The 19,280-nt window shown below is 47.9% G+C and overlaps 1 protein-coding gene across 1 annotated transcript; it reads right to left on the bottom strand.

Annotated features, from left to right (window-relative positions):
• Positions 1 to 341: 341 nt before the first annotated feature.
• NIPAL4 (NIPA like domain containing 4) lies at positions 342 to 18,294 on the bottom strand. The gene is made up of 6 exons (XM_066273129.1): positions 17,991 to 18,294; positions 14,466 to 14,705; positions 5,902 to 5,958; positions 5,012 to 5,102; positions 2,150 to 2,310; positions 342 to 1,452 (listed from the first exon to the last, which is right to left on the bottom strand). Exons 1-6 carry the CDS (start codon positions 18,214 to 18,216, stop codon positions 827 to 829), a joined length of 1,401 nt encoding a protein of 466 aa, XP_066129226.1. The 5' UTR covers positions 18,217 to 18,294; the 3' UTR covers positions 342 to 826.
• Positions 18,295 to 19,280: the final 986 nt, after the last annotated feature.

The raw sequence follows: 19,280 nt of genomic DNA, 5'->3' as shown, positions 1-19,280 counted from the left end.
TGAGGCAAAATAAACACTGGGTTTGGCCAGCAGAGCTTGGCTGCAAAGCATCTTTTGTTGTGGTGGTTGTCACTTTGTCTTGAGTTCCGAGCTAACTGCCTGCACGTCTCAGTGACTGACTCCTTAGGACGCACAGAGAAAGGGAAGAGGCGGGCATGGCGGTGGAGTCCATGGGAACAAAGATGCTGCCCTTGGACCGGAGCGCGGGGGGAGTGGGGCTGGTGGAAATGTTTCCCTGAGACATCAGGTGACTCTCACAGTAAGAAGGTCAGCTGAGGTCCTGCTTCTGTCTCCGTAGAGGAAGTGGCAAGAGCAGCAAGACATTTTTCATTAGTGGTGTGTTTCTGTCAGCTCTGGATGGGGAGGCAGGACGAATCGCTCTCCGTGCCCCAGGGAGCCAGCGACACCTCGTCCTTGGGCTCAGGAACGGGCCATCAGTCTCAGGAGAACGAACGCTGAGGATTCCCTGATGACCAGAGTCTCAGGGAAGTTCTTAGAGGGTGCTACATTCAACAGGTCAAATTCCATCTTCTTCCCAACAATGCACAGATGGCAACAAGAGAACATGTGGGAAGGGAGGTCCCGGGGACCTGCTGGCAACAATGTAAGTAGGGTGTTTGGTCACTGAGGCTGTGTTTCCAGGAAGTCTGACCCCACCACTCACTGGGCAGGGATCTTTCTCCTCGAAACAGTGATGAGGTATAAATGAACGTCCCAGAACAGAGAGCCCATGGGTAACAATGGTGCCGAAAATATCCAGGAGGCTCCAGATGGAGAAGTCAGGCTGCACCGTAGGGCTCATCCTCTCATGCACAGAGTCCGAGCTTTAAGAATGGACGGTAAATACTTTGGGCTTTTCGCGTGGCAATGGGGTGCTGGAGAGTTCTATATTGTCCACAAGGACATTCTTGTCCTCCAGTCTGACCGGGGGCTCTGGGGCGGGAGGAGGTGTGGGGTTTTTGTGCGTGTGCGGCAAGCGTGTCTGGCTCATGTCCAGGTCCTTAAAAGCATGAAGCATGAACACACCCAGGACGATGGTAACAAAGCCAGAGAGGGTGCCCACAATGGCCACGGCGGACATGCTGTGCCACTCCTTGAAGAGGATGATGGAGGAGATGACCACGATCGTGGTGAAGAACACGTAGTAGATGGGGAACACCAGGGAGGTGTTGAACACGTCCAGCGCCCTGTTGAGGAAGTTGACCTGAGTGCTGAGCGAGAGTGTGAGGATGAGGGACAGGATGTAGGGCAGGGGGTGGCGCTCAACTGGCATCCCCTGGAAGAAGTTCTTGATGGTGATGCCCAGACCCTTGACGGCAGACACCGAGAAGGCCCCGATCACAGAGCAGATGACGATGTAAACGAGGATGTTCCTTTGTCCATAACGTGGGGCGACGACGAAGATGAGGATGAGGCAGACCACCAGCAGAAGCACAGCAAACACGATGTACCCTTCAGGAAGACAGGGACACAGGTCAACCCCAAGACCGTAGTTACCTCATTTGTAAAATAAGGCTGATAGGACCTCCACAGAGAGCTTTTCTCTTTTTGTAGGATCAAATGAGTTCGTATACACTGTAAGTTTGAATGTGTTCTACCCACATTCATATGTTGAAACATAATCTCCAATGTGACAGCATCTGGAGGTGGGGACCTTGGGGAAGTGATTGTGTCATCTCATGAATAGGATTAGTACCCTTATAAAAGGGACCTCAGAGACTTCTCTCCTCCCCTCCACCATATGGGACACAGGGAAGCAGGAAGCCAGCCCTGGCTAGACACACCATCTGCTGACACCTTGATCATGGACTTCCCAACCTCCAGAACCGTGAGGAATAAATTTCTGTTGTGGATAGCCCCCTAGTCTTTGGTATTCTGTTACAGCGGCCTGAGCAGACTAAGGCAATGCAGATAAAGCATGTAGAACAGCACCTGGCACTGAACTCTTAGTAAATGGCATCGATGCACATCAGGCTGGGAAACCTATATGCTGGCCTCAGTACCAGCCCGCCCACTTTCTTGAGCTTGCCTTCCCCTCCAGGGGGCAGCACGTGAGATGCTCCAACCAGGTCAGCCCTTCAACTTGGTTCATCCCTCAGTGCCTTCCTTCCCATGGTCGGGGGGGGGGGCAGGGGGGCTTGGAGCCTACCTGTGTCTTTCATCTTGGCAGCCATTGCAATGACCGTGGTGACCTTCTCTTCCTCAGGGGAGTGGATCACCATCACTGTGCTGCCGGCCACGCAGATCACACAGCCCAGCTTCCCCAGCAGATTCAGACTCTCTCCCAGGAGATATGAGGACATGATGGCACTGCAGGTGGCAATGGGGGGGAGCAGAGATTAGGTAGCCAGCACTGTGCTAGCGCCCATAGGGGAAATGGGTCTGAGCAAGGGCTCACGGAGAATGACAGATCGGGACGCACCCCAGGTCATGTCTTCCCTGTCTCAGAGGGAAGCTTTCGTAGACACCTCCCAAACCAGTTAAAATAGAAACTTACTTACAGGGGGTTACAGTGTGTGCTGGAGGACCTGAGAACACACAGGTGAATTTCTTTCATTCTAGGGATGGAAAGTATTCCAAAACAGAAGAGTTGGAAGAGCCCTTCAAAGCACTCTTGTCTAACTCCCTACCCAACAAGCACATTTCTCTTAACATCACAAACAGACAGCTTGTATCCCTCTGGTGGCAAGCAGCTCACTCCTTCACAAGGCAAATGAATCCACTGTAGGTTCAATTTAATTATACACCAAAACTATGGTCATTTCTTCTCATTTCTATTTCCATTTCACTTTTATCCTTTGAGCCATACAGAACTCTATTCCTTCTTCTTTTTGTATATATCAGTGTAAACAACCACAGTGACAATTATAGATAGGCACTGCGTCTTGGGCCTATATTACGTACCAGGTACTACACTAGGAACTTTTCATTAATTATCTCACTAGCATCTTACGACTCTTCAAGAAGTGAACTATGCTAGGACCATTTTGTAGATGAGAAAACTGAGTCACGCAGAAGTTAAAACAACTTGGCAAGGTCATACGACTGGTCAGTAGCTGGGTCCAGATTTGTGCTCCAGTTCTGTCTCATCATAAAGCCTATGGCTTTCCCACTACACATCACTGAAGTGAATCCTTGGGACTTCCCAGAGTCTCTTCTTTCTTTTCTGGGCAAAATACCTCCACTTCTTTGCTGTTTCTAGATGATGTCATTTTCATTCTCCTCACTTCTTCCAGGTGAGCCAGCAGAGGTGAAGGAAGAAGGGAGGGAAATTGGGCAAAACAGATGTAATCGCTGGGGCACGCCTTTGTTTCTTTACAAAGGTAGCATTTAGGGTAAAAATCAGGACCCATTAGAGGGGAACTGATGTCCAAGCAGTCTCCCATCTCTTCTCTAAAACTACCAAAAACATTTTACCCACATGGCCCATTAAAGAGTGCATGGTGGGCCCTGGCCGGTTGGCTCAGCGGTAGAGTGTCAGCCTGGCATGCGGGGGACCCGGATTCGATTCCCAGCCAGGGCACATAGGAGAAGCGCCCATTTGCTTCTCCACCCCCCCCCCCTCCTTCCTCTCTGTCTCTCTCTTCCCCTCCCGCAGCCAAGGCTCCATTGGAGCAAAGATGGCCCGGGTGCTGGGGATGGCTCCTTGGCCTCTGCCCCAGGCACTAGAGTGTGGCTCTGATCTCGGCAGAGCGACGCCCCGGAGGGGCAGAGCATTGTCCCCTGGTGGGCAGAGCGTCGCCCCTGGTGGGCGTGCCAGGTGGATCCCGGTCGGGCGCATGCGGGAGTCTGTCTGACTGTCTCTACCTGTTTCCAGCTTCAGAAAAATACAAAAAAAAAAAAAAAAGAGTGCATGGTGGCATAGGCAGAGGGGACACACTGAAGGATTCCTAACTCTCTCAACTTCCCACAGGAGGGAACTAATCATACATGGATTGTGAGGACACTGTTACATCAGCCAAATATGCAGTGTGAGTCATGGCTCTGCATTGTTTTGTTTGTTTGTTTTGACTACATAAATGTTGCAAAGTTGTCATCAAGAAGGTAAAATGAAACGGAGGAAATTATGGACACTGGGTGTGGTTGGCTGAGATTGACCAGGGCTCCAAGGTTAAGCCAATTCGAGCCAGGTTCTAATGGGGGTTTGGGCCCCCCCCCAGAGGAGCTATGTTTGGGGCTCAGGAGGAATGGGGCAATGGGAAGCATATGCATTTAGAATCAGTTGTTTTTAAAACCAGCAAACGCTTGCAAGACGACACAGCACAGCAGTTAAGCACCCAGACTCTGACATTAGACTGTTGGATGGGATTCCTGGCCTAGCCTCTCAGGGGACCTACCTGGGTAACCTTGGCCAAGTTGCTTAACCTCTCTTGGCCTCAGGTTTCCCCTACTTTCTAGTTAGTAGGGATGCTGTGTTAATACACAGAATGCATTTCGAACACTTAGCATATAGTAAGCCCTTCATATATGTTAGCCATGGTCATTCTTCAATGCCTGTCTAACTACACATTCTCCGTGCACTATCTCATCTAGTCCCTCTAGCAGTGCCTTCAGGTAGGCGTTATTAGCACCCCCACCTAGCAGATGGGGAAGCTAAGACTTAGAGTGGTTAAGTGACTTGCACATGGTAACATAACGACTAAGTGGTAGAAGCTAAGGTGAGAACTCAGGGGATGTTCATCTAGGATTCACGCTCTTCACTTGTAGGCTTCTCCTATGGCGGCACCAAGATATTGACATGAGAATTCAGACCGGTGGCAATGGAGGCCCTGCCCTCCGGTTTGGGCTTAGCCTGCCCTTCCACTGCCCGGTAAGTCAAGGGAACGCCAGAGCAACCGGCAGCAAGCAATTCAAGCAGCCAGAGTCCAGCACAGCACACGGCCCCCTTCCAGGAGCTAGGACCGACCCACGTTCCTGATTGTAAGCGGCAGTGGACCCCACTGATCAGTTCCAGACCTCAACAAACTGAAAATAGGAAAGAGCCAGAGAAAGCAAGAGAGGTGACGATGACCTGATGAGGACACTCAGCGCTCCCAGAGGTGTGATGACTGTCGCAGGAGCAAATGCGTAGGCCCCGAAGTTGGCAACTTCTCCAGCAGCCACTAGGAAATGAAAGGAGAAAAGAGGTTGGTATGGCTCCAATGCCCCATCTCCAGCCCAGACGAATCTGGGTAGAGACGGCTCCATTCAGCATTCGGCCGGTCATAGAATCCCAGTCTGGCCTTCCTTAACATCCTGATCCTCATGCTCTCTCCCTGGAGAATCTGGTCAGAAGGTCAGGCCCGGGTCATCCTGATCAAATCCTCCCATTTGAAAGATGGGGAAGCTAGGGCCAAAGTTCAAGGTCACACGACATGGTCGTGGGTGGACACCGTCTTGTCCTTGAGATCTCTTGGCTTCTTCTAGTCCAGATACGGTTAAGTGTGTCTCAGGGACTGCCAATATTGGGTCTGTATCTTTAAGGTAAGTTCTAGAAAGTGTTAATCGTCAAGTAAAGTTGACGGTTATCAACTCTCCAGGTCCCAACTGGTCCAGAGCGCCATCTTTCCCAGAGGAACCGTGGGCAGCCTACAACAGACAGGCAGGTGGTTAGCGCGTCTGACACTCTCAAAGGGCCTAATTGTCCCCATTTGAGTCGCCGATTTGCAGACCCCTGCAAGGGGTCTGTCTCTCTGCTGGTACAGAATGACCAGGCTCTGCCTTTTGAAAGCAGGTGGAAAGTGGTGGGGGGAGGGGTGTAAATGTGCAAATCTGTACAAACCTTAAGTGGCAGGTCCCCCCTAAAAGTCTGGGCCTCGCATTCATACTTGGCACACGAGAGATAGAAATGGCCCAAACACTCGTCCTTCCATCTCCGCCCCTGCCATCAATGGCACCGTCATTAGCAAGGACCCCACTTACTGGTGAGAAAGCCAGCCCACCACATTGCGTCCTTCAGGTAGCCATAGCCTCCGTCCACTGCAGAAAGAAGTGGACAACACGTCAGAGCTTGGCCACACTGCCTCAGGCACCTTTCCTACCTTGACCTTCACTCCGCCCTCTCCAAGGGTTCGGGATATACAATATGTTAGTTGTGGCCAGTCATCCGGGCCTACTTCCGGGTCCTCTCCTAGGTGAGTTCATCCATCCCCCGAGTTTTAAATACCATCTGGGTGCCCCGATCCTTCCTTCTGAGCCCAGGTGCACATCCAACTGCTTAGTCGACATCTCTCGATTCTCTACCCAGACATCTCAAACTCTGCTCTCAATGGAACTCTCGATTTTAAACGCTCCTCATCCACTCACCAAGATTTGCGATCTCAGAAGGTATTAAAAGAGCAAAGCCCTGGCCAGTTGGCTCAGCGGTAGAGCATCAGCCTAGCGTGCGGAGGACCCGGGTTCGATTCCCGGCCAGGGCACACAGGAGAAGCGCCCATTTGCTTCTCCACCCCTCCGCCGCGCTTTCCTCTCTGTCTCTCTCTTCCCCTCCCGCAGCCAAGGCTCCATTGGAGCAGAGATGGCCCGGGCGCTGGGGATGGCTCTGTGGCCTCTGCCTCAGGCGCTAGGGTGGCTCTGGTCGCAACATGGCGACCCCCAGGATGGGCAGAGCATCGCCCCCTGGTGGGCAGAGCGTCGCCCCTGGTGGGCGTGCCGGGTGGATCCCGGTCGGGCGCATGCGGGAATCTGTCTGACTGTCTCTCCCTGTTTCCAGCTTCAGAAAAATGAAAAATAAATAAATAAATAAATAAAAAATAAATAAGGGGGAGAGAAGATGGCAGCAGAGTAGGCGGATGCACAGACACCCAGCTCTCAACACCAAACTGGAATACAAATCAATTTAGAAAAAATCAGCATGAAAAACCAACACTGAACTGCAAGAACAGCTCTCAAAAACCAAGGAGCAAAGAGGAAGCCACAATAATCCTGGTAAGGAGTGCCTGAATCTCCTCTGCTTACAGGAAGGGAAGGAGGGGGGTGAGGCTGAGAGCCCAGAGAGGATTTCACAGAGGAAAAAGAGCAGAAACTACTGCTCACAGCCACTTACCTGGCAACCAGGGAGCAAGGTGGGTTGAAAAGACCAGCTTATCTCCCAAGTGGAAAAGACAGGGAGAGGGACAGACTGTGAGGGGCTAAGGTATGCAAGAAACAAAATTAAAAAGCTGACTCATTCGTGCTGGAGGCGGCCATAGCTGGGGGAGGGACTGAACCTTTCACAAAACAGAGCTGAAGTGCTTCCGGATCAGAGATCTCCGGACATCTATCCAGCTCCAATCAGCACAATAAGACACAGCTGAAAACAAGAAGTGGGGAGGAGGGGCAGTAACTCAGGTCTCCATGGAGATCTGAGATACACCTCCCCCTACTGAAGCTAAGAGAAAAAACCCTGCCCCCAGTGAGATTAGTTGGAGGAAGAGACCTTCAGCGTCTCAGGTTACACCCACAGCATTCCTGGTTACGTTTCAAGGAAGCCCCCTGCTGAGATCAGTTAACAAGACTATCACCTGTTAAGAAAACAAACAAATCAAGACTTCAAAGCTGCCCAAATCCGAAAGTGGATTACAAATAATAGCTGATACCAACCCACGAAGACCTAAAAATAACACAACTGAAAACTGGAGGCAGACAACACCAAGCCTAGACTCAATCAACTCTACAAATAAAAAAAAAAAAAAAAGAAGATGAGAAAACAAAGGAGTGCAATCCAAATGAAACCACAAGAGACACTTTCGAGAGATGAACTGAGTGATATGGAAATAATCAAACTTCCAGATGCGGAGTTCAAAATAATGATTGTAAGGATGCTTAGGGATCTTAGAACAACAATGGAGGGGGAGTTTGAAAACCTAAATAAAGAAATAGCAAGTATAAAAAAGAATCAGTTGGAGACGACAAATACAATATCAGAAATGAAAACCACAATGGAAGGAATTAAAAACAGGATAGATAGAGCAGAGGATCGAATCAGCAAGTTAGAAGACAACTGGAATGAAGGCATGAAAGCAGAGAAGAAAAGAGAAAAAAGACTCAAAAAGTCAGAGGAAACTCTTAGAGAGCTCTGTGACAACATGAAGAGAAATAACATCCGCATCATAGGGGTTCCTGAAGAAGAAGAAAAAGAACAAGGGATAGAGACTTTGTTCAATCATATCATAGCTGAAAACTTCCCTAAATTAATGCAAGAGAAACTCTCACAAATCCAAGAAGCACAGAGGACTCCATTAAAGAGAAACCCAAAGAAACCTACACCAAGACACATCATAATTAAAATACCAAAGCTAAGCAATAAAGAGAAAATATTAAAAGCTGCAAGAGAAAAAAAAGTTATCACCTACAAAGGAGCCCCCATAAGGATGACATCTGACTTCTCAACAGAAACACTTGAGGCCAGAAGGGAATGGCAAGAAATATTCAAAGTAATGCAGAACAAGAACCTACAACCAAGACTACTTTATCCAGCAAGGCTATCGTTTAAAATTGAAGGAGAAATAAAAAGCTTCCCAGACAAAAAACAACTCAAGGAATTCATTACAACCAAACCAATGCTGCAGGAAATATTAAGGGGCCTGGTGTAAACAGATAAAGTGGGAAAAGAATACAGAAAAAAAAAAAAAAGAAAAAGGAATACACCTTTAAAGAAGAAAATGGCAATAAACAACTACATATCAATAATAACCTTAAATGTAAATGGATTAAATGATCCAATCAAAAGACATAGGGTAGCTGCGTGGATAAGAAAACAGGACCCATACATATGTTGTCTACAAGAGACACACCTTAGAACAAAAGACACACACAGATTGAAGGTAAAAGGATGGAAAAAAATGTTTCATGCAAACGGAAATGAAAAAAAGCTGGGGTAGCAATACTTTTATCAGACAAATTGGACTTTAAAACAAAGGATATAGTAAGAGATAAAGAAGGCCACTACATAATGATAAAGGGAGTAATCCAACAGGAAGATATAACTATTATAAATATCTATGCACCTAATATAGGAGCACCCAAATATATAAAACAGATTTTGATGGATTTAAAGGGCGAGATCAACAGCAATACTATAATAGTAGGGGATTTCAATACCCCACTAACATCACTAGATAGATCCTCAAGAAAGAAAATTAACAAAGAAACAGCAGACTTATTGGAAACACTAGATCAACTCGATTTAATAGATATCTTCAGAACCTTTCACCCTAAAGCAGCAGAATATACATTCTTTTCAAGTGCTCATGGTACATTCTCTAGGATAGACCACATGTTAGGGCACAAAAGTGCTCTCAACAAATTTAAGAAGACTGAAATCATATCAAGCACTTTCTCCGATCACAACGGCATGAAACTAGAAATGAATCACAGCAGAAAAGCTCAAAAATTCTCAAACACATGGAAACTAAATAGCAGGGTGTTAAATAATGAATGGATTAAGAATGAGATCAAAGAAGAAATAAAGAAATTCCTAGAAACGAATGACAATGAGCATACAACAACTCAAAATTTATGGGACACAGCGAAAGCAGTGCTGAGAGGGAAGTTCATAGCACTACAGGCACACTTTCAGAAGCTAGAAAAAGCTCAAATAAACAACTTAACCCTGCATCTAAAAGAATTAGAAAAAGAACAGCAAGTAAAGCCCAAATGTAGTAGAAGGAAGGAAATAATAAAGATCAGAGCAGAAATAAATGACATAGAGGCTAAAGAAACAATACAGAGGATCAATGAAACTAGGAGCTGGTTCTTTGAAAAGGTAAACAAGATTGATGAACCTTTAAGTAGACTCACCAAGAAAAAGAGAGAGAGGACTCAAATAAATAAAATTAGAAATGAGAGAGGAGAAATAACAACTGATACAACAGAAATACAAAATATTGTAAGAAAAATACTATGAAGAACTGTATGCCAAAAAACTAGACAACCTAGATGAAATGGACAAATTCCTTGAAACGTACAATCTTCCAAAAATCAATCTGGAAGAATCAGAAAACTTAAACAGACCAATTACACCAAAGGAGATAGAAACAGTTATCAAAAAACTCCCAACAAAGAAAAACCCGGGGCCCGATGGCTTCACAACGGAATTCTACCAAATATTCAAAGAAGAACTAACTCCTATCCTTCTCAAACTATTTCAAAAAATTCAAGAGGAAGGAAGACTTCCAAACTCCTTTTATGAGGCGAGCATAATTCTGATTCCAAAACCAGGCAAAGACCACACAAAGAAAGAAAATTATAGGCCAATATCTCTGATGAATATAGATGCTAAAATCCTCAACAAAATATTAGCAAACCGGATCCAACAATATATGGAAAAAATCATACACCATGATCAAGTGGGATTTATTCTGGGGAGGCAAGGCTGGTACAATATTCGTAAATCAATCAATGTGATTCATCACATAAACAAAAAGAAGGAGAAAAACCATATGATAATTTCAATAGATGCAGAAAAAGCATTTGATAAAATCCAGCACCCATTCATGATCAAAACTCTCAGCAAAGTGGGAATACAGGGAACATACCTCAACATGATAAAAGCCATCTATGAGAAACCCACAGCCAACATCATACTCAATGGGCAAAAATTAAAAGCAATACCCTTAAGATCAGGAACAAGGCAGGGGTGCCCCCTTTCACCACTCTTATTTAACATAGTCCTGGAAGTCCTAGCCACAGCAATCAGACAAGAAGAAGAAATAAAAGGCATTCAAGTTGGAAAAGAAGAAGTAAAACTATCATTATTTGCAGATGATATGATATTGTATATAGAAAACCCTAAAGTCTCAGTCAAAAAACTACTGGACCTGATAAATAAATTCAGCAAAGTGGCAGGATATAAAATCAATACTCAGAAATCAGAAGCATTTTTATACACCAACAATGAACAGTCAGAAAGAGAAATTAAGGAAACAATCCCCTTCACAATTACAACCAAAAAAATAAAGTACCTAGGAGTAAACTTAACCAAGGAGACTAAAGACTTGTACTCGGAAAATTACAAAACATTGATAAAAGAAATCAAGGAAGATACTAACAAGTGGAAGCATATACCGTGCTCATGGTTAGGAAGAATAAACATCATTAAAATGTCTATATTACCCAAAGCAATTTATAAATTCAATGCAATACCAATTAAAATACCAATGACATACTTCAAAGATATAGAACACATATTCCAAAAATTTATATGGAACCAAAAAAGGACACAAATAGCCTCAGCAATCTTAAAAAAGAAGAATAAAGTGGGAGGTATCACACTTCCTGATATCAAGTTATACTACAAGGCCATTGTACTCAAAACAGCCTGGTACTGGCATAAGAACAGGCATATAGATCAATGGAATAGAACAGAGAACCCAGAAATAAACCCACAGTTCTATGGACAACTGATATTTGACAAAGGAGGTAAGGAAATACAATGGAGTAAAGACAGCCTCTTTAACAAATGGTGTTGGGAAAATTGGACAGCTACCTGCAAAAAAATGAAACTAGATCACCAGCTTACACCACTCACAAAAATAAACTCAAAATGGATAAAAGACTTGAATGCAGGCCGTGAAACCATAAGCATCTTAGAAGAAAACATAGGCAGTAAGCTCTCCGACATCTCTCGGAGCAATATATTTGCTGATTTATCTCCACGGGGAAGTGAAATAAAAGACAGGATAAACAAATGGGACTATATCAAACTAAAAAGCTTTTGCACAGCTAAAGACAACAAGAACAGAATAAAAAGACAAACTACACAATGGGAGAACATATTTGACAATACGTCTGATAAGGGGTTAATAACCAAAATTTATAAAGAACTTGTAAAACTCAACACCAGGAAGACAAACAACCCAATCCAAAAATGGGCAAAAGAGATGAATAGACACTTCTCCAAAGAGGACATACAGATGGCCAATAGGCATATGAAAAAATGCTCAACATCACTAATCATTAGAGAAATGCAAATTAAAACCACAATGAGATATCACCTTACACCAGTCAGAATGGCGCTTATCAACAAAACAACACAGAATAAGTGCTGGCGAGGATGTGGAGAAAAGGGGACCCTCCTGCACTGCTGGTGGGAATGCAGACTGGTGCAGCCACTGTGGAAAACAGTATGGAGATTCCTCAAAAAACTGAAAATCAAACCGCCTTTTGACCCAGCTATCCCACTTTTAGGAATATACCCCAAGGACACCATAGAACGGCTCGAAAAGGAGAAATGCACCCGCATGTTTGTGGCAGCATTGTTCACAATAGCGAAGATCTGGAAACAGCCCAAGTGTCCGTCAGAGGACGAGTGGATTAAAAAGCTTTGGTACATATATACTATGGAATACTACTCAGCCATAAGAAATGATGACATCGGATCATTTACAATAACATGGATGGACCTTGATAACATTATACGGAGTGAAATAAGTAAATCAGAAAAAAAACTGAGATGAATCCATACATAGAAGGGACATAAAAATGAGACTCAGAGACATGAACAAGAATGTGATGGCAACAGGGGCGGGGGGGGTTGGGGGAGGGGGGAGGGGGTGAAGAAGGAGAGAGGGGTTAGGGGAGGGGAGGGGCACAAAGAAAACCAGATAGAAGGTGACAGAAGACAATTTAACTTTGCAGGAGGGGTATACAGCACAATCAAATGTCAAAATAATCTAGAGATATTTTCTCTCAACATATGTACCCTGATTTATCAATGTCACGGCATTAAATTTAATAAAAAAATATTAATATTAAAAATAAATAAATAAAATAAATAAATAAAAGAGCAAAAAATTAAACTGAACATGTCCAAACTTGAACATGTTATCTTCCTGCAAACCTGCTCCTTCCGCATTATTCATCTCACAAAATAGCACCCGTATCTCCCTAGTTGCTCAAGTCATAGAGCCGCGAAGTCCGTGAATCGTGGTTTTACCTTCCCCTTGCAGCCGGTCAACACCAAACCCGGTAAGTAAGGTCTACCTTCCAAACTGGACTCCACCTCTTGTCTCCATGCCCGCTGCTCTTTCTCAGGCCCAGACGAGGTTCTTCTGTCTCTCTCCCCTACTTGGTCTTCCGTCTTGTCCCTTATCCATCTCCAACCAGCCACCAGGGATCATCTCACGTCATAAATTGGACTCTGTCACTCCCCTGCCCAAAGCCTTACTCTCACTTACAATTACACTCAAATTCTGAGGCCCGGTTTCCAAGACACATGAGGATCTGGCCCCGACACCAGCATCTCTGCCCCACCATGCTCCAGCCAGCCTGAACTACATTCAGTTTCTAATGTCACTCGTGCTTGATGACCTCTGAGCCTTTGCACATGCTGTTCTTTCTGCCTGGAGCTCTATGTCCTCCTCTTTCCCCCTTCACCCTGCTATTTTTTTCACTGTTTATGTCTCAGATTCTGAATCACTTCTACAGAAAACCTCCCCTAATACCCACAGCCTGGGCTTTACATGCCCTTCCAAAATATTGCGACAGCATCTATTTTCCCCATGATAGCACTGTGTAACACCTGCCTGCTGGCTTGCCTGTCTCTCCCATTTGATTTAGTGCCCCTCAAGGGCACTGTGTCCCACACCGTGGGTACACAATGAACAATGATTAAATGAATAAGTTATTTTACACAGGATTCCATTCCTCAAGAATTGATTCATGGAGCCTGACCAGGCAGTGGCACAGTGGATAGAGCATCGGACTGGGATGCCGAGGACCCAGGCTCGAGACCCCAAGGTCGCCAGCTTGAGCGCGGGCTCATCTGGTTTGAGCAAAAAAGCTCACCAGCTTGGACCCAAGGTCGCTGGCTCGAGCAAGGGGTTACTCAGTCTGTTGTAGCCCCACGGTCAAGGCGTATATGAGAAAGCAATCAATGAACAACTGAAGTGCCACAACGAAAAACTGATGATTGATGCTTCTCATCTCTCTGCGTTCCTGCCTGTCTGTCCCTGTCTGTCCCTCTCTCTGACTCTTGCTCTGTTTCTGTAAAAAATAAAAAATAAAGTAAAATAAAAAAGAATTGCTTTATGGATACACATCTTATTTTTCAGACAAGCAAATCCCTGTGGACAGAGACTCGGTAATTCCTTGGTAGCCCATAGGGAGCTCAATATGATAATAAGTGAGGGCATACTAGTGTCTGACATTGTTTCCGAAAGAGGTGTTTGTATTCCCGTTTTGTAGGGAAATTGTGACTTGTCTATGATGACACAACTGATTAGAAATAAAACCAGGACTAGATCTGGGGTTCCTAATTCTTGACCCTGAGACCATCCCCTCTCATCCCTATTGAACTGGTCACGAGGTGGTCAAGAAATACTGGATTATAAAGGAAAATCTCCTGTTGGTGGATTGGATTCCCCATGGGGTTGAGAGTGAGCTTTTTGTGCCCTTTGAGGCCAGGCTCTCAAACTGCTGCAGTGAAGGGAGGTTCACAGGGCTGGCTGAGGGTTCAGCTGCCCCACACCCCACATCCCATCTCCCCGCCCCCGCCAGGAGCCTACCAGCCCGTGTGGCCCCCGAGGCCACCAGGCGCAGGAGGCCTTTCTTCTTGAGGATGACGCTGCCGCCGATGAGGAAGCTGGACAGGAAGGCCAGACCCAGGCCGACGTAGAAGCTGTACTTCTGCCAGAATACCTCCCGCCAGCTGCTTGCGGTGACATTGCCGGGTACGTGGGGGCTGAGGTCGCCCACGATCTGGCACAGGACTTGCTGGGAGGAGCAGTACAGGGTGATCAGGGAACCTGGATGGGAAGACCATGGTGAGAGGGGTCATGCTGGGGACACTGGCACACGTGAGGAATATCAGAGTTGGCCACTGTTTCGGAGCCCATGCTTCAGCTGCAGCGGGGCTCCACGCACGCACTGGGCCCCCACCCACAGACAGCCGTCAGCTCCGTGCACGCACTGGGCCCCCACCCACAGATAGCCGTCAGCATTCCCCGGTGCTTATGCCGGGCTTCCACGGACTCATCGGATTCTTATAGCCGCCTATAAGAGTGCTGTTTTTAAATCCCACTTCATAGGTATGAATTTGGAAGCCATGGGAGCTCATGTATGTTGCCTAAGAACACAAATTGACAGCAGAACTCCAGCATGGAACCACTCAGCTATTCTGATGCCCCAAACAACACGCAGGGTCCCCCAAGCTCCCATTGAATCCAACCTCCCACCCGCCACAGGAATCCTCTCCCAGCCTCTGGGCCTCCAACGGCTCAGATCACACAGGGATTCTCCCTCCCAGAGGCCTCTTCACTTACATCTCCTGACTCCAGCCACAGCGGAGACCCCTGACAGGTAACGTGGGGCAGTGAGGTCAGAGAGCCCATAGCCCTTTCCAGGCCTGCGGGTGATTAAATATGAGCATTCAGTTTGCTATAACTGACCATTCCCAGGCCTTCCTTCTGAGAGCTCTGGTGCTTGGGGTCAGCGGCTAGAGCCTACCTTCAGGCCTCAGAGGGATCGCGTCCCTCTCAGAAAGCCTCTAGTTTGCGTTCCAAGCCCTCGAGTCCATGAGCATCTGGTCAGTCCTCATGCCTGAGCTAGGGCACCCCTGCTTGCCCTTCTGGCACAAATGTTGAGGACAAAAGGACAAATGTGGAGCACACCCTCAGTCAAAAAACTAAGCTGTCTAAGTTCAAGGAAACAGTACATATAGCATAGTCAGTAATCCTCCAGGGCTAGTACCTACATGGCCCTCTGCTCCGGGGCTGTCCCTGAACCTTCCTGTCATGAACATAGCACAGCCACCAGGCCCAGGGTTTCAGCTGAAGCAATAGGCACCCTGGTAAGTTTGGTAGTCTGCCGAAGGCTGTATTGCTGGTAACCGGTGAAGCTGGAACTGGACTCCAAGCCTCCCTGATGCTGACTTGAAGCCCACGCTCTCAACCACCACACAGCCCACAAAACAGGCAGCAAGGAGGGTAGCATTTCATTCGGCCTCTTGGGGGTTATTTTTAAATGTAAATCTGTTACCAACATTTAAAACTCAGATTTCCCATGAAAATGCCACTTTGGGTTATCTTCCCATTGCCACAGTTGGCTGTCACGGGCTGCGTCGCCCACTAGACAGGACATGCTCTTTGCAATGCCCCAGGGTCCATGCCCGGCTCCCTTCCATCATTTTTGTTATGTGCTCAGCTCTTGTAGGCACTTGAGTTTGTGACCTCTGACGACAGACGGTCTTTTCCTAACTGTGTGTCATAAAGACAAGGATGTAAGCCTGCGTCAGGCACTTCTCCTGCGGCCAAACCTGAACTGGAAGGACCCCAAAGTCCAAGGTCAGGCAGCTCTGGCTTTGGAATGCCCAGAGCACAGAGCGGCATCTGGGTGGAGATCAGTAAGTGCAGTGTCGACCTTTCTTCCACGGGACAGAAGCACAGACCAGTGGAGCTGGAGCAGCCCTCAGAAGGCAGCCTGTCTAACCTTCTTTCAGCTGGGGAAACTGAGGCCCTGAGAAGCAGAAGTGCTAACTTATGTCACACAAAAGCCTAGTGGCAGCGGGGTATGGAGACCACCAGGGGATACCGATGTGTCTTTTACAATGGGAGCTGTCTCGTTCTGACATCTGTGTCACAATCGAGAGAAGGTGAGACAGGCCATCTCGGCCCCTAATCCAACTTGTTTTGATTGCTCACTCCTGCTCCTCATCTGGGATGAGAGTCAAGCCCTAGGAGTTCCCTGAGCTCAGGAAGTGAGCCAGAGCCTGGGAGGACGTGGGCCCAGGAAGGCGACTCCCAAGAAGAAGGTCAAGCTCATTCCCACGCCCATCCCCTGCCTTCCAGAGGGTGTGTCTCCAGCAGGTGGAACCAAAGAGCCCACTGTGGGTTTGACTGTTTGGGGGAGGCCGGAAGCACCCAAGGGGCACAGCTCCCTCCATTGAACGAAGTTCTCCCATTGAGATAATAATAAATAAATAAAAAAAAAGAGAGAAGACTGAAGGCCAAAGGCAATCCAGTTCTGGGAAGGATGTCATGTGACAAGCAGGTGTTGGGCCAAATGACTCCTGTTTCTCTTTCAGAATATGCTAGGACTGGGGAACATCTTTTTCCCCAGGGGAAGGCGAGGCTGAACATGAACCACCTTGTTGGTCAGGAAACCAAAGCCAGCCAACACCCAACAGGCTGGCTTTGAAAGCTTCATCGGGAGAGAAGTTAGAGCAACAGCGGTATCCCACACGCTGCAAGGTAGGGAGGTGGAGACACCACGAAAGGAGTTGTATGAGCACAGGTTTTAGGATCCAAGAGCCCTACTTCTACATCCCATTTCCCCACGGTCTTTCCTTGAGCAAGTTATCAGACTTTCCAGAGCCTCAGCTTCCCTGTCTCCAGAATGGAGACAGTAAGGTAGTAATATTACCTGTCACCTAGAGCTGTGTTGAGGATTAAGTGAGATAATGCAAATAAAGAGCCTAGCCCACTACCTGGCTCACGGTAAGAGGTCCACGTAAAGCCAAGGATCTCCCTTTATCTTTCCTGGGCTGTTCTTTCTCACCTTTGTCTAAAAGGTGGGTGTGGGGATGGGGTGCCCCTCTTCCTGTCTTTGGTGGGCCCTAGGGAGACAGCCAGACCTGGGCACGTACTAAAATCTGAAGTGACTATACATAAAAAGAAACCTGGGACCCCACACCTCTAGGTCCACCTGTTGCAATCAAAAATGCCTGCTTCTGCCTCCCTCCTAGTTTGTCCCCTTTCCCCCCATTGTCCCCTCAGCTACCCAGCTCCCAAGATGGGGAAAGTCAGGCAGAACCCTGCTCCTTCTCAAGACAGGCTTAAGAACTGGGCGGGGGACTAGTGCTGCACCCCTCACCCCCCCCCCCCCACACACACACACTTGGTTTTGGGCCTCCTAGCAGGAGAGGACGAGAAGGAAAGGAGAGCAGGGAAGGGAAGGGGAGTAGGGAAGGGAAGGAAAGCAGTTCCCTGGCCCCGTCCTGTCCCGCACTACCCCCTCCACACACACCCCCCCCCGCCCCTTTCCGCACTTCCCCCCTCCCCGCGTCATCCCCCCCACCCCCAGCCTGCACCTACCGTTCTCACAGCTGGCATTGTGGGCCGGCAGCTCCATGGGCACCCACACCAAGGCGCGCGGATGGCGCCCCGGGCTCGGGCTCCCGGAGCAGGTGGCCGGGACTTGTCCCCAGCGTGGCCAGCGTGTCAGAAGCCTCCGGGGTCGGGCCCCAGGGTGGGGAGAATGACGCGCCCCAGAGGGGAGGGTCCCCGGGGAGGAGTCACCCGGTGTCTTGGGCAACTCCATGCGCCGTCCGCCCACCCCTCTGCCCCGCACTCGAGCTGTGCGCAGAGGGGCGCGCGCCCTAGGGGGTAGGAGGGCAGAGGCTGCTCGGCTCCCCGCGAGGGAGTCACCGCCCCTCGCCCAGGGCAGGCTGTGAGGGGGCGGGTTCGGGCACCACCCCTCCCCGAAGTCGGGATTGGCACCCAATTCCCTCCCCAGTGACAGAGTTGATAGGTCCCAGGATGGCAGGAGAGGGGTCCAGGTAGAAGATGAAACATGGAGGCTTAGAGGGGACGCTGCTGCCAGTTAGGGCTTTCGCGGGCGGGCCGGGGGTTCCAAAACTCTTGAGTTTTTCCTTCCTGCCTGCCTTCCTCGCTTAAAACCGCCCTGCCTTGTTCATTCATTCAACATAGGTCTGATAGTGCTGGGCACGGGTACAGGAAGCACATAGCAGGTGCCCAGTAAATAATTGGTATGTATGTGGAATGAATGGATGACAGAAACTTGGTAAATTGAATGAAAGAGGGAATTGAAGTGACGGGAGACCAGAATAAGTCATACAGACTCTCACCCTACAAGCCCTTATATACTACCGGGGAAACAAAATGGGGCTATCTAGAGATTGGGGTTTTCAAATTCACCATTAGAAAAACAGGGTGATGGAAAGTAGGTGTTACTTTTGTGTAATAGTAAAAACAGAGGGCAAGAGAGGTGGAGAATGTCCCTCTGGCCTGGGCTTTTTCAATCAGGAGAGAGCAAGGTGAGGTTATTGTGCAGGGTGCCAGCACTGAGCCCAGATGCTGAGATAGAAACGCCCACATGTGTTGTTAATACATTTATTCTTGTATATGTTTCTGATTGGTGGAGCCACTACATTTTGGGGTACAGGGCTGGGCTCCCTTGCCCAGAGTTAAGGGCAGTACTGAGTTAGTTCATCCTGTGCTTGGAGACAGGGCTTTTCAGAGTTAGGCAAATTTCAGGGCAGTGGGCTCGGGTGGAGGGAACTGGGATCTACTGGAGGGGCTCCCATGCCCTCATGGGTCCCAGGGTCCCCATTTGTTCTAGGAGGGGCGGGGCCTCCACAGGGC

This window comes from Saccopteryx bilineata, chromosome 4, assembly GCF_036850765.1.
Source record: "Saccopteryx bilineata isolate mSacBil1 chromosome 4, mSacBil1_pri_phased_curated, whole genome shotgun sequence".
Taxonomy (NCBI): Eukaryota; Metazoa; Chordata; class Mammalia; order Chiroptera; family Emballonuridae; genus Saccopteryx; species Saccopteryx bilineata.
This window is presented reverse-complemented; position numbering and strand designations above follow the sequence as displayed.